This window comes from Leopardus geoffroyi, chromosome E3, assembly GCF_018350155.1.
Source record: "Leopardus geoffroyi isolate Oge1 chromosome E3, O.geoffroyi_Oge1_pat1.0, whole genome shotgun sequence".
In the NCBI taxonomy this organism is placed as follows: Eukaryota; Metazoa; Chordata; class Mammalia; order Carnivora; family Felidae; genus Leopardus; species Leopardus geoffroyi.
Genome location: NC_059340.1, coordinates 24,106,475 through 24,128,969, shown reverse-complemented (window position 1 = coordinate 24,128,969; position 22,495 = coordinate 24,106,475). Strand labels below are relative to the sequence as shown.

The 22,495-nt window shown below is 46.1% G+C and overlaps 1 protein-coding gene across 4 annotated transcripts in view; it reads left to right on the top strand.

The window, feature by feature from the left end:
• Positions 1–21,298, top strand: part of OTOA (otoancorin) — a 76,258-nt gene extending 54,960 nt beyond the window's left edge. For all 4 annotated transcript variants that reach the window (XM_045460738.1, XM_045460740.1, XM_045460741.1 and 1 more), the window contains 7 exons: positions 1,797–1,984; positions 3,999–4,154; positions 11,908–12,050; positions 12,499–12,635; positions 13,170–13,267; positions 18,022–18,217; positions 20,622–21,298. In XM_045460738.1, the coding sequence (XP_045316694.1) occupies positions 1,797–1,984; positions 3,999–4,154; positions 11,908–12,050; positions 12,499–12,635; positions 13,170–13,267; positions 18,022–18,217; positions 20,622–20,692 (989 nt within the window). In that variant the 3' untranslated portion in view covers positions 20,693–21,298. The remainder of the gene's footprint in view (positions 1–1,796; positions 1,985–3,998; positions 4,155–11,907; positions 12,051–12,498; positions 12,636–13,169; positions 13,268–18,021; positions 18,218–20,621) is intronic.
• The last annotated feature ends 1,197 nt before the right edge of the window (positions 21,299–22,495 follow it).

The window sequence follows — 22,495 nt, the reverse complement described above, 5'->3', positions numbered from 1 at the left end:
GGGATTAAGAGACTTGGCCAAAGTCACTGAGTGAGTAATGGCAGCTCTTGGATTCGTACCCAGAGCCGGTGGTGATCTCCATTAGCTCCTCCTGCCCTCACGACCTGGCAGTGCCCTTGTCAGATGGCAGTGCTCCTACTCTGTGCATGTGGGTGTGCGAAGGTAAGACATGTCACATGCTGGGGAGGAGCCTCTGTTACCAGCACACCATTGGGATTTTCTTTAGTGGTTCTGGGTATTAGTTACTGCCGCGCTTATAGTAATTAATGGATTAGCAGACTTACCACTTGGTTTCATTTTAGTTAATCTACACGTATGTGTTGATTCATTCAACAAATATTTGCCAAACACCTACTATGTGCCGGGCCTGGAATACAGCAGTGATAATACCAAGTCCCTGCTGCACTATTTAACCATTCTGTTCCGCTCTAATTCTGTATCACTGGATCCTGTTTTCCTGGGAAAGTGGGGTGGAGTGGGGGAGTCTAGGAAGGAGGTGTCTTTTGTGATAAAGATGCTTGAGGACCACACGTGGTGCCCTTGATCTGGTCTGATTTCCCCTCTTGACCAGAGTCCAGTGAGTTGCCATTGGTAAGGGAATGGCCACAGAGCTTGGGAATGCCCTGGCCCAGGTGGTGCTGGTGAGTCTGCGAGCCTCAGGGATAGACAGCTGCTAAGACAGGAAAGCCAGGATTGCTCTCAAGATAAAGAGCCCTGGTGGCTCTGGGTGGCTCCGTCGGTTGGGGGTCCCACTCTGGATTTCAGCTCGGGTCATGGTCTCACAGTTCATGGCTTTGAGCCCCTCATTGGACCTGCTGCTGGTAGTGTGGAGCCTGCTTCAGATTCTCTCTCTCTTGCTCCGTCCCTCTCCACCTCACTGTGTTTCTCAAAGTAAATGAATAAACTTAAAAAAAAGAGAGAGAGAGAGAGAGAGAGAGAGTGAGAGAGAGAGTATCCTTAAAAAAAAAAAAAAGACAAGGAGCGTTCGGTTTTCTCCCAGGTTGGGCATATCTGGGAGAAACATTTCGTTTGCGTGTTGATGATGTGAGCTCATTTGACCAGGTGAGGTTCAACTTATTCCGAGACTGAAATGGACGGGTTTCTCCTGTTGCAAAGAAAACGCAACGGGTCCATTTCTCCTCTCCCTGAGGCAGTGGGAAGGCCATAGCCTCCACGATGATTTTCATGGACGGCACATCATTCATCCTCCCTTCCCACACCAAGAACTGAATGCTCCTTCCTCGTAATTCTGGGAGCTTTAACTCCGGGTTGCAAACTCAAATGTATGCAGGGGGGCTGCGGGTACATAGCTAATAAAGATAGCTAACACGTATTGAGCACTTACTGTATACCTGGCATTGTTCTAAGTGCCTCAGATGTAATAATACATTTAGCCTTCACAGAAGTTCTATGAGGTAATTTTATCCTTATTTTATTGACGAGGGAACTGAGGCAGACAGGGGTTATATAGTTTTGGATTTGAATCTGAAGCCAGAACTGTTCACCACCGGCTCCTACTGCCCTCCAGGCAATTTGGAGCCCCAATGAAACGTTGCAGAGCTCCTGCGGTGTGCATGTGGTGTGCAAAAAGTTGGCATTTCTGCAATTTCATTACCAGGTAATTAGCAAGAAGTGCCAGAAGTGGGATTCACGCTGCTCCATGCGTCCCTGCTCTCAACGTCGACGCTAAGCTGCCTCTCGTGCATAAATCCAACTGGAGAAGGTTACTCGTTTCAATAAAGAAACAGACTAACGCGCCTGAAGCCCTCTTTCTTCTGTTCCTCCCCATTCTTCAGGTTGCCATGGAGTCGTGGCTCCTTCCTCTGGTGACATCTTCACGCTGGCTGAAGCCAATGCCTGCTGGGCCCCCGAGGACCTGCTCTGCATGGAGGAGCACACGTTCATCAGGAACGTGGAACTTCTGGGGGCTGTCAGGGGTTTCGACCAACCTCAGCTGATGACCCTGAAGGAGAAGGCAGTACAGGTAAAGCCCACGTCAGGGTGGGAGCTTTCAACAGAGAGAAAACCCCAGAAGGACGTTCCCAGCATTTCTGTGGGCAGAGCCCACCCCAGGGGGTTTTCACTTGGTGTTACCGTGTTGCAGTTTCTCTGGATGAACCCAGTGCCGTAGGCGTGCTCTTCGCATCTGACAAATTTCTAGTTCCTCTCTCTTAGGGCTGTGGCAGAGAACAGACATGTGTCTTGGCATCTAATGGATGTTCAGTAAAAAGTTCTGTGGATGTTCTGGTGCCTCTCACTGAGACGGTTTCCAGGAACTGTGCCTTTTCTTTCTCCACGTGGAAGACCTCCACTGCTGCTTACAGCAGGTTTTCTCAGAGGCTGTTGCGATTTTGTCGGAAAACATAGCAGAAAAAAGTGAAAAGAAGACTAGAAGTCATTTTTCATCTTTATAAAAGGGTCCCTTTGAGTGGCTCATTTCAGCCATTAGGATAGTTGTGGAATATCTAGCTACCCTTGTGGGGTTAAGGCATTAAATTTCTTAAAATTATATTTATAACTCTTTTTTATATAGATGACCCAAGTTTATTGTAGAAAGGTGGGAAAATAATAAAAAAGAAAATCGGTCATAATCTTCTACCTAGAGATAAGCACTGTTAACATTTTGGTATATTCACCTGAAGCTCCCCAGACTTCTGTATATGTGTATAAAATATATTTATATATTTCATGCGTGTATTTCATGTGTACTTACACATATATGTTTCAAAAAATAGTATCATGCTCACCCACTATTCAATAACTTGCTGTCCACACCCAACAGTATAAATGCATATTTTTCTTTATCAGAAATATAAATTTATATCAGCATTTTTTTTTTCAACGTTTATTTATTTTTGGGACAGAGAGAGACAGAGCATGAACGGGGGAGGGGCAGAGAGAGAGGGAGACACAGAATCGGAAACAGGCTCCAGGCTCTGAGCCATCAGCCCAGAGCCTGACGCGGGGCTCGAACTCCCGGACCGCGAGATCGTGACCTGGCTGAAGTCGGACGCTTAACCGACTGCGCCACCCAGGTGCCCCTATATCAGCATTTTAAATAGCTATATAATATTTTGTTTTATGGCTGGTCCTTTTTTTTCCTGGTCCTTATTTATTTAGCAAATTGGTAGACTTTTAGGTTGCTTATATTTTTTTTTAATGCCTCAAAGTACGTATTTGTACATATTTCTTTGGATACATGTCTCATTATTTACTTAGGATAAATTCCTAAGGTGGAATTTTGGGGTCCAAGAGTGTAAATATTTGAAAACCTATTGATACATACGACCAAATTCCTCTCCAAAAAGTACGTACCATTTATTTTCTCAACATCCACAAATGAGGGTATCCTTTATCCCATATCTCTTCAACACCATAAATGATCATTCTGTTTATTCCTTGTCAATATGATCAGCTAACATGGTATTCTTTGATTGTTGTTAATGTACAATTTAAAAAGTTATGACTGAGACCGAACTTTTTTCCATGTTTCTTCTTTTGTGAATTTCTCATTCATGTCTTTTTTTCTTTTTTTCGAAAATCAGTAAAACTTTGCTTCTGTTCTTTCACCATTAACAGAAAACTAGGGAAGGCAAAAATGTTTGTGTTTACAAGATAAATGGCCTCTTTACCCAGAAAACATCAAACCCTCCAACTACAACAGGGAACATAAGTGCACCCTCCCCCACTTCCCCTGAGCTGTCTTTGTCATCTTAGACAAAGCCTTAGTCCGCTGGCCAGGGACCCTAGATGTGGCCAATTCAAGACGAGGGCCAAGAAATCAGACCAGTCCATTCCTGTGATACAAAGTTGTTCTGTTCATGTCTTTTGCATATATATATATTTAAATAAAAACAAGTGTAGTCATATTTTTCTTGTTGATTTTTAAGAGAATTTTATATATTAAAGAGATTTACCCTGTGTCTGTTTAAAATACTATTGGTAATGGTCAGTCTAATCTGGATTTTTTTTTTTTTTTTTTTTTTTTTGGCTTGAAGTTTTGGGACATGCCTTCTTACTGGAAAGAGTACCATGTTGTCTCCCTGGGGCGCATTGCTCTGGCTCTTAATGAGAGTGAGCTGGAGCAGCTGGATCTCAGCTCCATTGACACTGTGGCTTCCCTCAGCCAGCAGACAGAATGGACCCCAGGACAGGTAGGTAGATGTTGCTGGATCATTTAAATATCCCATTTTGGTCTTAATTTTCTGTATATTTTCCTTTATATCTTGAACATACGGTATTTATAATAACTGTTTTATTTTTATTTTATTTTATTTTATTTTATTTTTTTTTTTTTTTTTAATATTTTTTTTTTTTTTTCGACATTTTATTTTATTTTGGGACAGAGAGAGACAGAGCATGAACGGGGGAGGGGCAGAGAGAGAGGGAGACACAGAACCAGAAACAGGCTCCAGGCCCTGAGCCATCAGCCCAGAGCCTGACGCGGGGCTCGAACTCACGGTCCGCGAGATCGTGACCTGGCTGAAGTCGGACGCTTAACCGACTGCGCCACCCAGGCGCCCCTTTTTTTTTTTTTTTCAACGTTTATTCATTTTTGGGACAGAGAGAGACAGAGCATGAATGGGGGAGGGGCAGAGAGAGAGGGAGACACAGAATCGGAAACAGGCTCCAGGCTCCGAGCCATCAGCCCAGAGCCTGACGCGGGGCTCGAACTCACGGACTGCGAGATCGTGACCTGGCTGAAGTCGGACGCTTAACCGACTGCGCCACCCAGGCGCCCCATATAATAACTGTTTTAAAATCTTTGCTGCCAGGGGTGCCTAGGTGGCTGGGTCAGTTAAGCGTCTGACTTCAGCTCAGGTATGATCTCACGGTTTATGGGTTTGAGCCCCATGTTGGGCTCTGTGCTGATAGCTCAGAGCCTAAAGCCTGCTTCAGATTCTGTGTCTCCCTCTTTCTCTGTGTCTCCCTTGTTCTCTCTCTCTCTCTCTCTGAAAAATAAATAAACATTAAAAAAAATTTAGGGGGGCGCCTGGGTGGCGCAGTCGGTTAAGCGTCCGACTTCAGCCAGGTCACGATCTCGCGGTCCGTGAGTTCGAGCCCCGCGTCGGGCTCTGGGCTGATGGCTCAGAGCCTGGAGCCTGTTTCCAATTCTGTGTCTCCCTCTCTCTCTGCCCCTCCCCTGTTCATGCTCTGTCTCTCTCTGTCCCAAAAATAAATAAACGTTGAAAAAAAAAAATTAAAAAAAAAAAAAAATTTAGGGGCACCAGTATGGCTCAGTCAGTTGGGCATCTGACTTTGGCTTGGGTCATGATCTCACGGTCTATGAGTTCGAGCCCCATGTTGTGCTTTATGCTGACAGCTCAGAGACTGGAGCCTGCTTCGGATTCGGTGTCTCCCTCTCTCTCTGCCCCTCCCCTGCTCACACTCTGTCTCTGTCAAAAATAAATAAATGTTTAAAAAAAATTTTTTTTTAATAAAAAAAATTTTTAAAACTTTGCTGCTAAATTTCCATCATCAGTCATTTCTGAGTTTGTTTCTATGGGCTAATTTTTCTCCTAGTTATGGGTCATGTATGGGTCATGGCTTGTAATTTTGACTGGCTGATAGGCATTGTGAATTTTGTCTTTTTGAGTGCTTGATTTAGTTATACTCCTTTGAAGAGTATTTGGCTTTGTTCTGACATACATTTAAATTACTTTCAAATCAGTTTGGTCCTTCTGAGGCTTCTTTTTGAGTGTAATTAGGGTGAGTCCAGAGTGACCTTGATTCTATAGTTAATTTGTCCCCATTACTCAGACATGATTCTTCTGGGGACCCTGTCTAACGCTGTATGTATTTCAAGACCTTTCTGCTCTGGCTGGTGGGAATGTGTGTTCTCTTTATAACTCCATACGAGCTCTGAGAATTGTTCAGCCTGCTGCTTTCTGATGCCTCTTCCTGGTATTTATGTGGATTTCACTTCTGGCCTGTGTAGATAGGTCAGTACTGAGCCAGACCGGAGAAGACCTCTCTCTCTTCTGTGAAGTTTCTCTTCTGGTGTTCTGTCTCTCTCTCTGAACTTTCTTATTTTCCAGTACTTTCCCCCACAAATTACTGGTGCCCTGGCCTGCCTGACCTTGGATCTCTGTATTTCCAACTCAGATGGACCACTGGGGTTTTGGGGTCCCTTCCCTGCTCCCTGGACTGCAAGCTGCTTCTGGGCCATAAGCAAGGGTGATTTTCGGACTCTTATTTATTTTCCCTCTTTCAGGATTATAGTCCTATGTTCTCCATTGTTCAGTGTCTGAATACAATTGTTTCTGTATTTTGTTCAGTGTTCTCATTGTTTACGGTGGGAGGGTGATTCCTGTGTCACTTAATCCTTCATGGTTTAAAGAAGAACTCCCCAGAATTTAATTACTTCAACTGGGAGGGAAGTTAACCCACTGGATTGCTAGAAAGGGGAGTCTTAGCTGCTTCGTGGTACCTTCATTCTCAGGCAGCCCTCCCTCAGTGGTCATTTTCAACATCAGGTTTATATATTATCTACTTAGTAACCCCATAAAAAGAGTGCCTCTTTTGCATTAATTTTTTTTTACATTTTTTTAATGTTTATTTTTGAGAGAGAGAGAGAGAGACAGAGCACGAGTGGGGGAGGGACAGAGAGAGAGGGAGACACAGAATCTGAAGCAGGTTCCAGCTCTGAGTTATCAGCACAGAGCCCGACATGGGGCTCAAACCCATGGACTGGGACATCATGACCTGAGCCAAAGTTGGACACCTAACCGACTGAGCCGCCCAGGTGCCCCTTTTTGCACTAATTTTTGAAAAAATTGCAGCATTGGCTGTAATTGCCCACTGCAAACCATCACTGTAGTCAGGAGTAGAGCAAGTTGGGTGGCCAGGCATGTGTCAGAGAGCGGAGTCCATCTCAACATGACCCTGTGAACTGACAGTGGGGAATGGGAATGTGGGGGCTGCCTAAAGGCCCCCAAAGACATCTATGCCCCAATTCCTGGAACCTTGGACGATGTTCCCTTATATGGCAAAAGAGATTTTTCAGAGATGATTAATTTAAGGATTTTGAGGTGGGAAGATTCTCCTGATGAGCCCGATGTAATCACAAGGGTCCTTATGAGAAGGAGGCAGGAGGCCACAGATACACAAGGACACAGAGAAAGATTCGAAGGCCCCAGGCTGCTGGTTCTGAAGAGGGAGGGTGCAGCTACAGGCACCCTGTGGAAGCTAGAAGAGGCAAGGAAATAACATTGTCTCGAGTTTCCAGGAGGAACACACCCTGCCGACCCATTTTAGGACTTAGGGCCTCCAGAAATGTAAGAGAATACATTTGTGTTGTGTGAAACCACTGACTCTGTGGCAATTTGTTACAGCAGCAAGAGGAAACAAATACAGGGGGTTCACCAAAGGAAAAGCATGGTGTTCTCAAACAGGGGGGACGGGTGCTGGGCAGGCAAAACCACAGCATGTCCCCCAGTTGTGTGAGCTTTTTGGAATCAGGATTGCCACGTCCAATACTCTGAGTGGCACCATTCCAACAGACCCCGCACTCCGGAGCTGGGCAGCATGGAGGCCGTGGCTGTGAGGGTTACACCAGTCAATACATGGGAAACATGTTGAACAATGCCTGGCACATAGTGTTCAGTAAAAAGTACTTTTTTTTTTTTAATGTTTATGTATTTATTTTGAGAGAGAGTGAGCGTGAACAAGGGAGGGGCAGAGAGAGGGGGAAAGAGAGAATGCCAAGCAGGCTCTGCACTGTCATGGGGCTCGAACCCCGGAACTGTGAGATCATGACTTGAGCCAAAATCAAGAGTCGGACACTTAACCAAGTAAGCCACCCAGGCGGCCCAGAAAGTAATTGTTTTCATTGTCATGGCCATCATCATCATCATCATCACCACACTTCCTCTCTCTGGAAGTTTAAAAGTTGCCTCAAAAAAAGAAAAGAAAAAAATAAGTTGCCTCATTTCCGAGATGGTCTAAACCAAGCAATTGGAGGTTCCTTCTATCCTGACATTCCCTAATGACTGGTTTTGACTGGTTTGGGAAGTGCCACGTCAGCCTTCAGATATTAAATCCTTCTATTTACAGTCTTGGAGAAAACAAATATATATCCAACTTAGAAACTAGAGTATCTCTTTCCCTTTGCACCAGTTTTAATTCCCATGGATGCCAGTGAGGTTTATCAATATGTTTGAAGAGGATATGAAAACCTAACATTTGCATAGATCATTTGCAGTCAGTCCCTCAACTTTCGCTCCCAATCAAACCCTTAAATGCATGCTTCTAGATTAATAGACAGACCTGGCGGAACTACATTAACGGAGTTCAGTTTAAAAACCAATATAAGGGGGGGAGGAAACTATTAGAGAAGCCAGAGGGATGAACAGGGAGATTGAAATCTTAGAGCTATTCATTTTTCAGAGGGTTAATATTGCCTCAAAGTGTTAGTATTAATTGTCTGGGAATCATTACAGATACACTGGTCCAGTCATTCAAGTAAATATATTTTGGCTTATCACCTCGCAAGCTGAGCTTGCGTTTTCCGGGTTCCAGCGGTGAGGACAATTTAATACCGCGTCCTCAAAGTAATTTTATTTGAATTGTATTTTTGCGCTTTCATTTTAAATTTTTTTTTTTCAACGTTTATTTATTTTTGGGACAGAGAGAGACAGAGCATGAACGGGGGAGGGGCAGAGAGAGAGGGAGACACAGAATCGGAAACAGGCTCCAGGCTCTGAGCCATCAGCCCATAGCCTGACGCGGGGCTCGAACTCACGGACTGCGAGATCGTGACCTGGCTGAAGTCGGACGCTTAACCGACTGCGCCACCCAGGCGCCCCATGCGCTTTCATTTTAAAATGGGCACGCCTGATAGTTGAGGAGCACACATCGTTACGAGTCATCTAGTGAAACCTGATTTGGGAAGCCTTGATAGGAAACGTTCAAAAGCTACTTCGAATCTCTATGTTCTCGTCATACCCAGACATCTTCACAGGCTACAAGTACAGGCTCTGGAGTCAGACTGTGAGCTTTGTAATCACTGAAGGGAGTTTCATGGAGAACCTGATCAGTCTGATTTGCAGGAACATGGGAAATCTTCCTGAAGCCAGTCCATGTGAAGGCAGCAATCCGATGCCATTTCTTTTGTTTGTTTGTGTTTGACATTTTTAAATGCTTTTTTTTTTTTATTTGTATTTGAGAGAGAGAGAGAGACAGAGTGCAAGCAGGGGAGGGGGCAGAGAGAGAAGGAGACATAGAATCCGAAGCCGGCTCCAGGCTCTGAGCTGTCAGCATAGAGCCCGACATGGGGGTCAAACTCACAGACCGTGACATCATGACCAGAGCTGAAGTTGGATGCTTAACCGACTGAGCCACCAGGCGCCCCGATCCAATGCCATTTCAAAGGGGGGTACCTATTGCCTACAACTTCTGTAGATCACTCACTCAGATATTCATTCATTCATTTAAAAAGTACTTACTGAACCAAACTGTGTGCCAGGCGTTGTACCAAGCAGTAGGGATTCAATAGCTAGCTGGATATCCTGTGCGTCTTGGGATTCTACGGTGGCACAGACAAAAGAGTGAGCACCGTGACAAGTGTTTTGAAATTGTGATAATTGATGGGGCACCTGGGTGGCTCAGTTAGTTAAGCATCTGACTTTGGTCCCAATCTCCTGGTTCGTGGGTTTGAGCCCCGTGTCGGGCTCAGCACTGATAGCTCAGAGCCTGGAGCCTGCTTCAGATTCTGTGTCTCCCTTTCTTTCTGCCCCTTCCCTGCTTGTGTACTCTCACTCTCTCTCTCTCAAAAATAAACATTACAAAAATAAAATGACGATCATTGATAACAGAAAATGGGCAAGGTGCTCATAGAAATAGTCAAGGAAGGAGGCTATTTAAGACAGGTGAATCAGGGGAAGAGGTAGCCTGTAAGCAGACCTGAGGAGGGGTGCCTGGGTGGCTCAATGGGTTAAGCGTCCAGCTCTTGATTTCAGCTCACGTCATGACCTTGGGGTTTGTGGGTTTCAGCCCTGTGCTGAACACAGAGCCTGCTTGGGATTCTCTCTCTCCCTCTCTCTCTGCCCCTTCTCAGCTCGCGCTTTCTCTGTCTCTCTCAAAATAAATAAAGTAAATAAACAGACCTGAGGAATGGGGAGGCAGCAGACATGAAAAGTAGAAACCCAGTGCAACATTTCACAGTCTTTGTCAACACTTTCTCTTAACACTGTAATGATTCTTATTGTGTGATAAGGATGAACTAACTATTCTTATTGTGCGGTAGGGATGAATTAAAAAGGGATGGCGGGGGTGTCTGGGTGGCTCAGTTGGTTAAGTGTCCAACTCATGATCTCAGCTCAGGTCTTGATCTCAGGGTCGTGAGTTCAAGCTCTACATTGGGCTCCAGGCTGGGTGTGAAGTCTACTTTAAAAAGAAGTAAAAGTAAAGGAGATGGGAAGACTCACTATATCCGTGTGACCCTCACTCCCATTCAGATGTTTGTCCTTGGATGTCTCCTCCCTTTCTTTGCCTTGTGAGCTCTTGTCCTCTTGTAATCTTTTGCACCTGCCCCTATGAGCACTGAGGGATCCAGACTTTATTATACAGAGAATCTCCAAAGGCTTGACTTGAATCCTTCCTCAGGTCTGACATAAGTAGATCAAATGAATCAGCGTTCATTTAGTTACAAGTGGCAGAAAAAACAACCCAAAGTGGCTTGACCAAGCAAAGGAATTTATTGGCTCCCTCAACTGAAAAGTTCAAGTAAAGAGTTCAGGTATGGCTGGATTCTGAGTCTCCAACACTATTGTAAAGAATCTGTCTCTCACCATCTTTTGACCCTACTTTCCTTTGCGTTGGCTTCAGTCAGAGGCAGGTTCTTTCCATGCAGTGAGTTCTAGCAGGTTCAGGTCTTTATCCTTCCAAGGTCAGTCCAGAGAAAGACTGTCTTATTCCTCTATTTCAATTAGGACATCCCTAATTATTCCAGCTAACGTCCTGGTTGGTTTTGACTGGATCACATGCCCAGTCTAGAACAAATCATGGCGGCCAAGCTGAGGGAAAACTTGACTAGTCGGGACTGGGCCATAGCATCACTTCTGGAACTCAGCAGGCAGTTACTCCAGCTGAACCACATGAAGTAAGAGTGTGGGAGGTGTGGCTCTCCAGGGAAAGTCGTGCATAATGAATGGCTACTGTGGAAGAATTTCAGGGAACCCTACACATCCACACCAACCCCCTTGAATCAAAGCTCACTGAAGAGATTCCTCTGTGATTTTCTACACCAAAGCATTTGATATACTACTCTCTGGAATTGAAGAGAGAAGGACAAACCTATTTCTGTAGGACTTTAGAGAAAGAAAAATTCACTGTGGCCAAGATAGTCAGGGAAGACTTCATGAAGAAAGTGACATTTGACTTGAACCACTGCCCCTCCGCCCCCCCACCGTCCCGCCCAAATAAAAAGCTGGTTGGATTATAACAGGTGGGGATGCAGGAAGTACATTTCAGATGGAGGGAATGATTTAAGCAAAGGCAAAGGAGCAGACTATTACAAGGTTTGTGAGACAGTGCTGGAAACAGATGCTGGAAACGTTTGGATTCTGACGCAGGAGAACTTATGTGAGCAAACTATCTGAAGGTCATGAGTGACTGAGGAAAATAAGCCAGCAGACACAGACACAGGCACAGGACACAGTTCCTTTCATGTTGGTGAAGGATACAAGAGTTTCACTGCCAGAAGACACCTCCCTGGATCAGGGGACACACTCAATGGAAGCAGCACCTTAGGGACACGAACATGGAGGCGGTGGCTAGGATGCTTCGGAATGGGAGTGTGTCCAGAGGAGTATGGGTGGGGGATTGGTCCAGAGGCTACTGATCTAGCTCTGTTATTCCCTCCTAGTCTCTGGATGGTTCATCTTTATTCTTCCTTATTTTTTATAGGCTAAATCCATTCTGCAAGGATTCCTGGAGGATTCAGGCTATCGTATCCAGGATCTGAAGAGTTTCCACTTAGTAGGACTTGGTACAACCTTGTGTGCTATGAACATCACTGAAGTCTCACTTATAAAAATCTCAGAATTCAGGTAACCAAACCAGTTGTGTGCACAATGGCAAATGATTGACCAGCTCATTCATCCAGCAACATGTTCTCCGCTTCCTGATGCTTTGCCACCTTTCTGGGCTAAGAGAAGGAGTGGAGTCAGCTGGATCCTTTCTGGATGCTGAGCCTACCTACCTTCTTTTTTTTTTTTTTTTTTTTTTTTTTTTTTTTTTTTTAATGTTTGTTATTTATTTGAGAGAGAGCAAGCATGGGAAGGGCAGAGAGAGAATCCCAAGCAGGCCCCATGCTGTCAGCACAGAGCCTGACGCAGGGCTTGATCCCACGAACCATGAGATCATGACCTGAGCTGAAACCAAGAGTCAGATGCTTATTAACTGAGCCGCTCAGGCCCCGAGCCTGCCTACTTTCTGCACACCAGTTGTGTCTGAAGAGTCTCCCAGGCTCACACTATATTCTTCCCTCTTAATTAGGGTGGTGGTGGCCAGAATCGGAACCCTGCTCTGCAGCACCCATGTCTTGGCCGAGTTTAAGAGGAAGGCAGAAGTTGTATTTGGGGATCCCGCCAAGTGGTCCGGCCCTGTCTTGCAGGAGCTCGGGACCATTGCAGGTAGGAGGCACCTTGAGCATGCCTTCTCTCCCTTTCCAACCTTTGTCCTGGGGACAAAAGCAAATAATAATAATAATAATAATAATAATAATAATAATAATAATAGAATCCTTGGCTGTGTGTAGTGAACATCTCTAAGGTTACAGTGGAACCTAGATTCATGACTTGAAGGTGAAGAGGGTGGGGTCTACAAATCTCCCCTTGGTGATTCCTGTGCTCACTAAAGCGGTTTAGGATGTCATTTAATTGGCTCCTAACTAGTTTCATACACAATCTGAAATTGCGTAAAGTTCCTTCTGGGCATACATTTCCTTGTAGGAGACCAATCAGGGCTGCTATGACCCACTTTTTTTTTTTTTTTTTTTTTTTGAGTTGATTAAGGAACTTGATTCTCCAGTGTGATTTTCAGGGCCTTTGGTAAGGAATGCGGCTTGCCTAGAACAGACAGATCTGTACATTAGGCAGCACCATTAATAAAACAAGTAGAGTTCTGATGGCTGGATCTAAACCCTCGTGATTCCTTTTCCTCCTCAGCTGGATTAAGTAAGGAAGAGCTCCAAATGCTGGACAAGGATTTGATGCCGTATTTCCAGCCATCAGCAATCAAATGCCTTCCTGATGAGATATTCAAAGTAGGTACCCGGTTCTTCAAGGAGAATAGGAGCTTGACCCCATTTCAAATCACATAGGGGAACAGATGGCAGGCCTCGGATTCTAGAGGCTTGCAACCAGCCTTCTCGGGAAAGGACCAGGGGGGAGCTGTATGCCAACAATGAATGGGTCACATGATAATTCTGGGTTAAAAATTTTTTTTCTTAAAACTTTAATTTATGTTTTAATTGTACTGATTTTTATGGTTGTCTTCCCTTCATAGCAGGTGGTATTGATTTTCTATTTATGATGGTAGGACAGGTTCATATTTCTTTATCCAGAACCCTTGGGGACAGTTATATTTCAGAGTTCAGAATTTTCCAGATTATAAAAAGATCACTCTGTGAATCTGCAGTATGTAACTTAACACCCCCAGCAGTGTCTGGGGAAGCACCTTACGCATTAATATTTCTGTGAAGTAATCAATGACGTCACATTAATTGGAATAAATAGAGACTCTAAATGGCCTTCAATCAATTCAGGTTTTGCAGGCAAAGAAGTTTGTCTTAAACTTTGGAAAACACTTTCAGCTTTGAGACGTTTCTGGATTTCAGAATTGCCAATGAGGGATTGTAGACCTATATAACATTTCCTTACTGTTTTTATTTTTTAAATTATTTATTTATTTTTTTAAAATGGTTATTTACTTATTTTTGAGAGAGAGAGAGAGAGAGAGGTCTCAAGCTGGGGAGGGGCAGAGAGAGAGGGAGACAGAGAATCCCAAGCAGGCTCTGCATTGTCAGCACAGAGCCCGATACGGGGCTTGAACTTACAAACTGTGAGATCATGACCTGAACCACAATCAAGAATCGGATGCTTAACCAGCTGAGCTCCCAAGGTGCCCCGTAACATTTCCCTTTTTTTCTTTTTTTTTTAATTTTCTTTTTTCTTTTTTAAAATTTACCTCCAAATTAGTTAGCATAGAGTGCAACAATGATTTCAGGAGCAGATTCCTTAGTGCCCCTTCCCCATTTAGCCCATCCCCCCTCCCACAACCCCTCCTGTAACCCTCAGTTTATTCTCCATATTTATGAGTCTCTTTTGTTTTGTCCCCCTCCCTGTTTTTTTTTTTTTTTTTTTTTTAATTTTTTTTTTTTTCAATGTTTATTTATTTTTGGGACAGAGAGAGACAGAGCATGAACGGGGTAGGGGCAGAGAGAGAGGGAGACACAGAATCGGAAACAGGCTCCAGGCTCTGAGCCATCAGCCCAGAGCCTGACGCGGGGCTCGAACTCCCGGACCGCGAGATCGTGACCTGGCTGAAGTCGGACGCCTAACCGACTGCGCCACCCAGGCGCCCCACCCCCTCCCTGTTTTTATATTATTTTTGTTTCTCTTCCCTTATATTCATCTGTTTTGTCTCTTAAAGTCCTCATATAAGTGAAGTCATAGGATTTTTGTCTTTCTCTGACTAATTTCGCTTAGCATAATACCCTCCAGTTCCATCCACGTAGTTGCAAATGGCAAGATTTCATTCTTTTTGATTGCCGAGTAATACTCCGTTGTATATATATATACCACATCTTCTTTATCCATTCATCCATCAATGGACATTTGGGCTCTTTCCATACTTTGGCTATTGTTGATAGTGCTGCTATAAACATGGGGATGCATGTGTCCCTTGGAAACAGCACACCTGTATCCCTTGGATAAATACCTAGTAGTGCAATGGCTGGGTCGTAGGGTAGTTCTATTTTTAGTTTTTTGAGGAAACTCCATACTGTTTTCCAGAGTGGCTGCACCAGCTTGCATTCCCACATAACATTTCCATTTTAAATGAATTTAAGTAAAAATATTTTAGTTGGTTTAAGGAAAAGTGGTAAGAAAACATCAAAGGAGTATGTTAGCTAATGTGACAATAAATTATTAAGGGAAAAAAAAAAGAAAACCTCAAAGGACAGGTGACGATGCAATGGAAAAAAATTGACAGGGTGGCATTGGGTCAACTGTAGTGGAGTAGTCAGTGAGGGGTCCTTGCCTCGTGTCCCCGTACAAGACTAGTGTTTGGTGGGGACGGTGCGCTCTGATGAGGAGTGGCCCTGGTTGCTTGCTGGGTAACTTGGAAATACATTCTGTCCACCACAACCATGTAAGACACACAAACGAGGCCGGACAGACTCCCGCGATGCCACATCACTGGTTCATTTCAAGACAGACGGCAGACCTCGAATGACTTCAGAAGACAGGACAGATGCCAGCACAGACAGTTCCCCAGCTGTTTCTGGGAGATAAATCGTAGTCCTTGAGGCTACAGAGCTTCCCCTCCGAGGGGCTCTGCGTGGGATAGGCAGCTTGGTTCTGGATGCTGCACACTGCTGAGCACTTTCTCCTGGTCTTGTTTGGGGTGCACTTTGTGGTTGCTTCCTTGTTTGGGTATTTATTTCAGAAATCCCTACTGACCACCCCCCTGTGGTGGGCTCCGGGAGAGATGCCCCTGGGGTGTAACCCAGTGCATGCTGGGCCTCAGAAGGTAACATGAAAGAGTGCAGTGGCCTGGGTGGAGTCCCAGGTGAACTGTGTAAACTTAGCCCTCTCTAAACGGGGAAGCTGCGTCTCGTCTCTGGCACCTCAATGCAGTGTGACAATCTGGGATCACTATTACTGGATCTCCCTTTTTTTAAATTTTATTTTACAGATTCCAGAGGTCTCCATTTTCATGTGAAACCTCCTGATAGTTAAATGTTGGCAACCACTTTTAAATTTTTTTTTTTTTTTTTTTTTAAACAGAGTCCGGTAGGCCTAGAGATTCAGCCTGGCCTCCGGGCTGCAAGCCAGCCCCATCGGAAAGATAGATAATTTTTTTTTTTTTAATTTTTTTTTTCTTTTTTCAACGTTTATTTATTTTTGGGACAGAGAGAGAGACAGAGCATGAACGGGGGAGGGGCAGAGAGAGAGGGAGACACAGAATCGGAAACAGGCTCCAGGCTCTGAGCCATCAGCCCAGAGCCCGACGCGGGGCTCGAACTCACGGACCGCGAGATCGTGACCTGGCTGAAGTCGGACGCTTAACCGACTGCGCCACCCAGGCGCCCCAAGATAGATAATTTTTATAGTACAGACTCCATTAATGGTAGATGTAAGGTGTAAGCCAGAAGAGGACCTGTGTTGGGCGTGTCTGTGTGTCTGAGGGAGGAGGTGATGCTGACCTTGTGCGGCAGGTCAGCTAGGTCGGAGGGAGGAACGGTGTGGCACACGGAAGGGCAGGGCAAAGCTGCTGCCTCTCCTGAGGGCTACAAATACAGGCGCTCATTCTCCTGCAGTGAAGAGTCCTGGGGGGAGGCAGCTGCGGAGGTGGGCTTGGCCCAGAGTGTGAAGTCCCCATTGCCCCATTCAGGAGCCGGAACTGTGTCCTGAAAGCGGGGGGCAGGGAAGGGTTCCAAGCAGGGGAACAACACGATTCCAGGGAAGCATCTCCTTAGGCAATAAGAAGAGGGTGAAGGAAAGAAGAGGGGCGGGTGAGGGGGCATAACCCCTTTCCCAGAATCTTTGGGGTCCTTAGAAAATAAGCAACATAACTTTAAAAGCCCCTCTACAAATTCAGAATCCTGCCATCCCATCTCATTCCAGACCCACTGAAACTAGCCACCAAGTCCTCTGAGCTAGAAGCGACTTCAGAAAACATCTTTGTTAGGGTCCTCAAAGACCCTAGTGTCCTTGGCAGAATTTCCCACTTCCAGTGCCCATGGCAGACGTCACTTTCCTCCACTGAGCCCTCACGGGACCCACCCGCATGGTGTGCAGGCAGTCATCAGAATCCACACAGGAGATGAGTTCTCTGTGCCATTCCACATCTAGTCTAGAGCCCAGAGAGGCTGTGAAACTTGCCTAAGGTCACACAGCAAGTATATGGCAGACATAGATACTAGCCATAGGATACTGGCTGGGACACAGATTCAGATCTTTAGCCTTTAGGCTTGTGTTTTCTTCTCTAAATCAGTGTTTCTCAGGTGGGGGACCTGGAGCCTGGAGAAGGAGGTACCTTGCGCTGAATTAAACAACATTAAGTCACACAGTGAGAAAATCATGACTCTCTTTTCAACTCTCTGTTAATGCTGATGACTTCAAGGAGGAAGTCTCAGTTTGGAGCTAAAACGTCTTTAACACCTCTATAACGCTTAAAGCCTCCTTTTTATTACATTTTAAGAGACCTTGGTTCAGAAATTGTTGGCCAACAACTCTAGCTAGAATTCAGGAAGGTTGTATCGTTTCTTTTGGCCTATTGTTAATGGTTACCGATGGCAAGTCACTCTGGTCTTCCATTTTTGGAAATTTCCACTTAAAATTTTCCATTTTATTTTATTTATTTATTTTTAATTTTTAAAAAAATATTTATTTATTTTTGAGAGACAGAGTGAGACAAAGTGAGACTGGGGGAGGGGCAGAGAGAGAGGGAGACACAGGATTGGGAACAGGCTCCAGGCTCTGAGCTGTCAGCACAGAGCCTGACACGGGGCTTGAACCCACGGACTGTGAGATCATGACCTGAGCCGAAGTCGGACGCTCAACCTACTGAGCCACCCAGGCGCCCCAAAATTTTCCATTTTAAAAATAAATTTATTCTAGCAGTGAAAGAGCGAGGAGATTTTAGGGAAAGATCCTCAAGAGGAGCAGAAAGGGTACACGGGTGTGGCAAAGTTGTGCGCGGCCCTGGGCGGGTGACCGAGGTTTGGGAAACCCGCGGAGGGGACCCACTGAGGGCGCTGTCCCTTCCCCCCCCCGCCAAATCCCGCTGCAGGAGCTGTCCGCCGAGCAGATAGCCTCCTTGGGTCCCGAGAACGCAGCGGCGGTGACCCCAGCCCAGCGCAGGCAGCTCAGCGTGTTGCAGCTGCAGAGCCTCCAGCGGGCGCTAGATGGCGCCAAGACTCGCTCCTGGCTGGACACGCCCCCGAGCGCCAGCCCCACCCGGACCGTCTCCTCCGCTTCTACTCTAGGTGAGGGGGACACTCTCCCTGGTTCTCCTTAGCCTTGTTCCCTGTTCTTGGGAGGGGACGTTCCTAAGATTAAAAGTGGGGTCTCTCACAGTCTTCCGAGACTCTGCATTCAAAGAAAAATCTAAAGTCCGTAGCAAGCGTCTGTAAATGACCCTCAACTCTGCCTGTACTTTGAAGTCACCTGGGGGAACTTAAAAAATTAAAAGAAAAAAATTTTAAGTTTATTTATTTAGAGAGAGAGAGAGAGAGAATGAGAATGAGAATCCCAGTCCCAAGCAGGCTCCACACTGCCAGCCCAGACCGGAGCCAAAAGCAGGAGTTGGACTCAACCTACTGAGCCACCCCAGGTGCCCTGGGGGAACTTTTAAAACAGCCAGTTTCTGGGACCCCATCCAGAAATCGTTGAATCAGAATCTCTCGAGTGTAAATGCATTTCACCGGTTCCTTTGCATCCTACCTCCTTCTCACTGAGCACTATTAATTAATAAATTCAACCAGTATATATTGGGCACCTACTATGCATCAAGCCTGCAGCAGGGGCTGGGCATATAGGGGTGAGCAAGACAGGTGAGGCTGTCTTGTAAATGAACAAGATGATTTCACATCCAGGAAGACCAGGGACGGAAGGAGGCAGAGGGAGGTGGGGGTGACTAGGGCTCAGCTAGGGTAAGGGGATCAGGGATGTGTGGCTTTCCTTGCCTTTCTTTTCTCTTCTCTTCCTTCCCCCTCAGTCTGTCACTTCTTTGTGGCCCCTCCTATCTTTAGTGAGCACCATCTCTGGACAAAGCATGGTGTTGGACTCTGGGGAGATAGCAGAGAGCAAGCCAGATGTGTTCTCCATGCTCACTGAGCTATCAGTTGAGCCTGGGGTTGAGGGAGGGCCTACGTAGCCAGGCGACCATGAGGCAGTATGACAGGTGCTGTGATGGGGAACACAGGCACTGAGGGAACACATGGGTGAAGCAGCTGACGTGGGCTTGGGGGGATCGGGGAGTGCCCATGGCAACCTCCCAAAGATGGTAATGTCTAAACTGGAGCCCAAGCTGGGGAGAAGATAGACTCAGCCCCATGGACAGTGTCCCAGGTAGAGGGAGCAGCGTCAGCAAATACCCAGGGAGCGAGGAGAACTTGGTGCTCAAAACCTGCACTCTGCCTTTTCCTGACTTGAATGTCTCCCTCCGTCTGCCCCAGCCTTCCCTTGGCGGGGGGATGGAGAACTGGGGGAATTCCCAATTTCTGCAACCACGAGTGGCCACAGACGGCACTCACAAACAGGAGCCATGACCTTTGATATACTACTATTATTTTAAAAACTTTTCATTGAAATAGAATATGCATACATTTAACAATTACTTTTAAATATCGTGTTTTGTGTGTTTTATATAATACACACAAGAGTTAGTACACAGGGTTCAAAACAGGTAAGTAAGGTCTGACAAGGAATACAGTGAAATGTCTCCCTCTGTCTGTCTCCTGTCCCATCATCACCTTCCCTTCCCCAGAGGCAAGTGATGTTACCAGCTTCTTGTGTATCTGTGCAGAGATAGTCAGCCTGTGCATGTCCATAGATTATCTCTGCACTTTTATAAAGGGTAGTTGTACCCTTTGTTATGTATCTGTACATAGGAGCCCGGCAATGGTTGGTTTTCTAGTTGCATCATAACTGCATTTAACCAGATCTCTACAGACGGATAGGTCAGTGTTTTCTTTAAACAAAACAAAACAAAACAAAACAAAACTTACAAACAAGGCTGCAGGGAATAACCTTTTATCCTTTGCATCTGTTCAAGTATATCTCCAGGATAAAGTCTTCAAAGTGGTATTGCTAGGTCAGAGGGTATGTACATTTGTAATTTTGACGGATGTTGCAAAATCCCCTGTAGAGAGGCAGGACTAGTTTTTCCTTGAACCAACAGTGTCAGAAAGTGGTGTCCCTGCGGGACCTTAGATGCCCTACTCCTTTCATTCATCCCACAGGCCCTTCCTGAGGGGAAGACCCCTACTCTCTTGTTTCTTAAACTCGCTTCATTATCAGGACCACCTGGGAGGGATCCTTAAAATACAGATTCCTGGGCCTTGTGTCAGACTTGCTCAATCACAATCTCCGGGGGGAGGAGCCTGGGATTTGCATTTTTAACCATCTCCCCAGGTGACTTCTTAGGATTAAGGCAGCTCTGGTACCAGCTGATTCACATAATGACATTGAATTCTCACTTCTCGGGCCCTGCGTTCGGGTCATGATTCCCACGTAAGAGAAAAGAGCAAACAAACCGCATTCCGGGGGGAATCACGTGAATGGGCCAGAGGGAGACTCAGGGAACTGGGCATGATGCATCTGCCCACGACCACCCCTCCTCCCCCCGCGGGTTGCTGAGGCCTCCTGTGCATCCCTGTTTCCTTTTAGGAGCCCCCAGCGCCTGGGGTCTTTGGCTCTGCTGTCCTTTGCTGGTTCTTATGGCCGAGACCGTGTGGTGAGCAGCGTGTGTGCATCGCCCTTCAGTGCCCAAGCAGCCGGCCCAGGGTGTGTGGAAACAGAGGCACTTCAGACTGTGAGACCCCCTACCCCAATCCACAGCCTCCGCTGGGGCGGGGAGACCCCAGGGCCTTGAAATTTCAAAGGCACCAAAAGAAAGAATAATTGTTAAAAATGATTTTAAAAGTTCTCCAGCTGGCTTGTGTCCTCAGCAGAGAGACGTTCTCTGCCCCGTTTCAGCCTCTCTTGCTTTCCAGCTTGGAGACAGAGAAGCTGTGGGTGGGAAGGGTGTTTTCTGTCAAGGGCATGAGGACCTGACGCCCGAGTTCCTGGCATCTCTCTCTGAAGAGAGGGCAGTAACTTGTGCGTAAGGAGTGGCGGGTGCTGGCAGTGGTACCATTTTATCCAGGGCCTGATCTGGCTTCTTCTCTGGCTTAATGTCTCTTCCTCGGAGCTATAGGCTACATTGGATTTCTCCTTCTTAGGTATTTAGCAGAGCCGAAATAAATGAATCCCTCAACAGAAGCCAATATTCCTGCCTGATTGCTGGGACTAATTGATGTTTTGGTGGGCATTGCATTGCCTGGAAATTAAAACATTTAACATGGCTCAACGTTAAATCAATTTTTAAATACATTTTCCAGATGCCTTCCGTTTCTTTGGGAGTCAGCTGAATGAATGGCTGTGGAGTTATCCGTTAAGCTTTTAAAACAGTCCTTTTTTGACGAAGGTGGTGGCTCTTCCGGTTTTAAGTTGCCCTGGGCTTTGGGGATGGGTTGAAATAAAAAGGAAATACATAGTGCAAGTCAATCACCCATGTGATTATAGCACAGCAGGGCAAAGTCAGCCCACTGGCCCAATCCTTTTGGAGGCTGGGATGGAGTTACTTCTGGAAATTTGCAGGATGCTCTTGGCCTCGGGCTCAGGAAAGGGCAACGGCAGTGTGGTTTGCCACCTCCCAGGTGTTATGCCGTCTCAAAAATAGCAATCAGAGTCATTTCTCATGACATCCCTTAGGGAGCAAGTTAGACATCCTGGGCACTTCTTTTCTGCCACCAGCACGCCCTGCGTTCTCTTCCTGGTCACGCATCCACAGTAGATGTCTCATCTGGAGATAGGAAGAAAAGCCTGCCTGAGTTTCCAAATATCTCTGGTGTTCCATAAGAGGTGGGTGGATTTTAAAAAGCAGCATGGGTAGGTGTTGTAGAGACTGGTGTATTTTCAGATGTCACATGCAGTTATGATAGAAAATTAAAAGGCTGGCATATGGAAGGTGTGGCCCTGCAGGTGTTGTTTAGGGTCTGATTTGGTTCTTCTCTCATCCTGGCGGGGAAGTGGCAGCTCATGTTCCTTCTCAATCACAGATCATCAATCTTGTTACCAACAGCACCAGCCCCCGGTTTAGCGGGGCCAGACTGGCTGAGCTGAGAGGGGCGTTGTGTGAGAATGGGTCTGTGCAGCTTCCGGTTGGGTCCAAGCAGGCTTGGATCCAGCTCAGGACCCACTTTCCTTCGGCCTTGGATTTTCCTGGGGAACAGCAATTAAAACAACTTTCCTTTGAGTCAGGCGTCACGCTGCCAATGTCATGGAGCTTTTGTGTCTCACCTTCCCTTCTGATCATTTGGTTTTGATTGACTTCCTGGACCCTGCCTGCCATGTTGGATGGCGACAGTGACTCCTGGAGGGCCAGCTCTGCATCAGCCACTGCTGAAGGGGCTTTGCCTATATCATTAGCTCACTTGGTTGTCATCACAACTCTGCTACGTGGGTGCAGTTGTGATTCCCATTTTCAGATGAGGGGACTG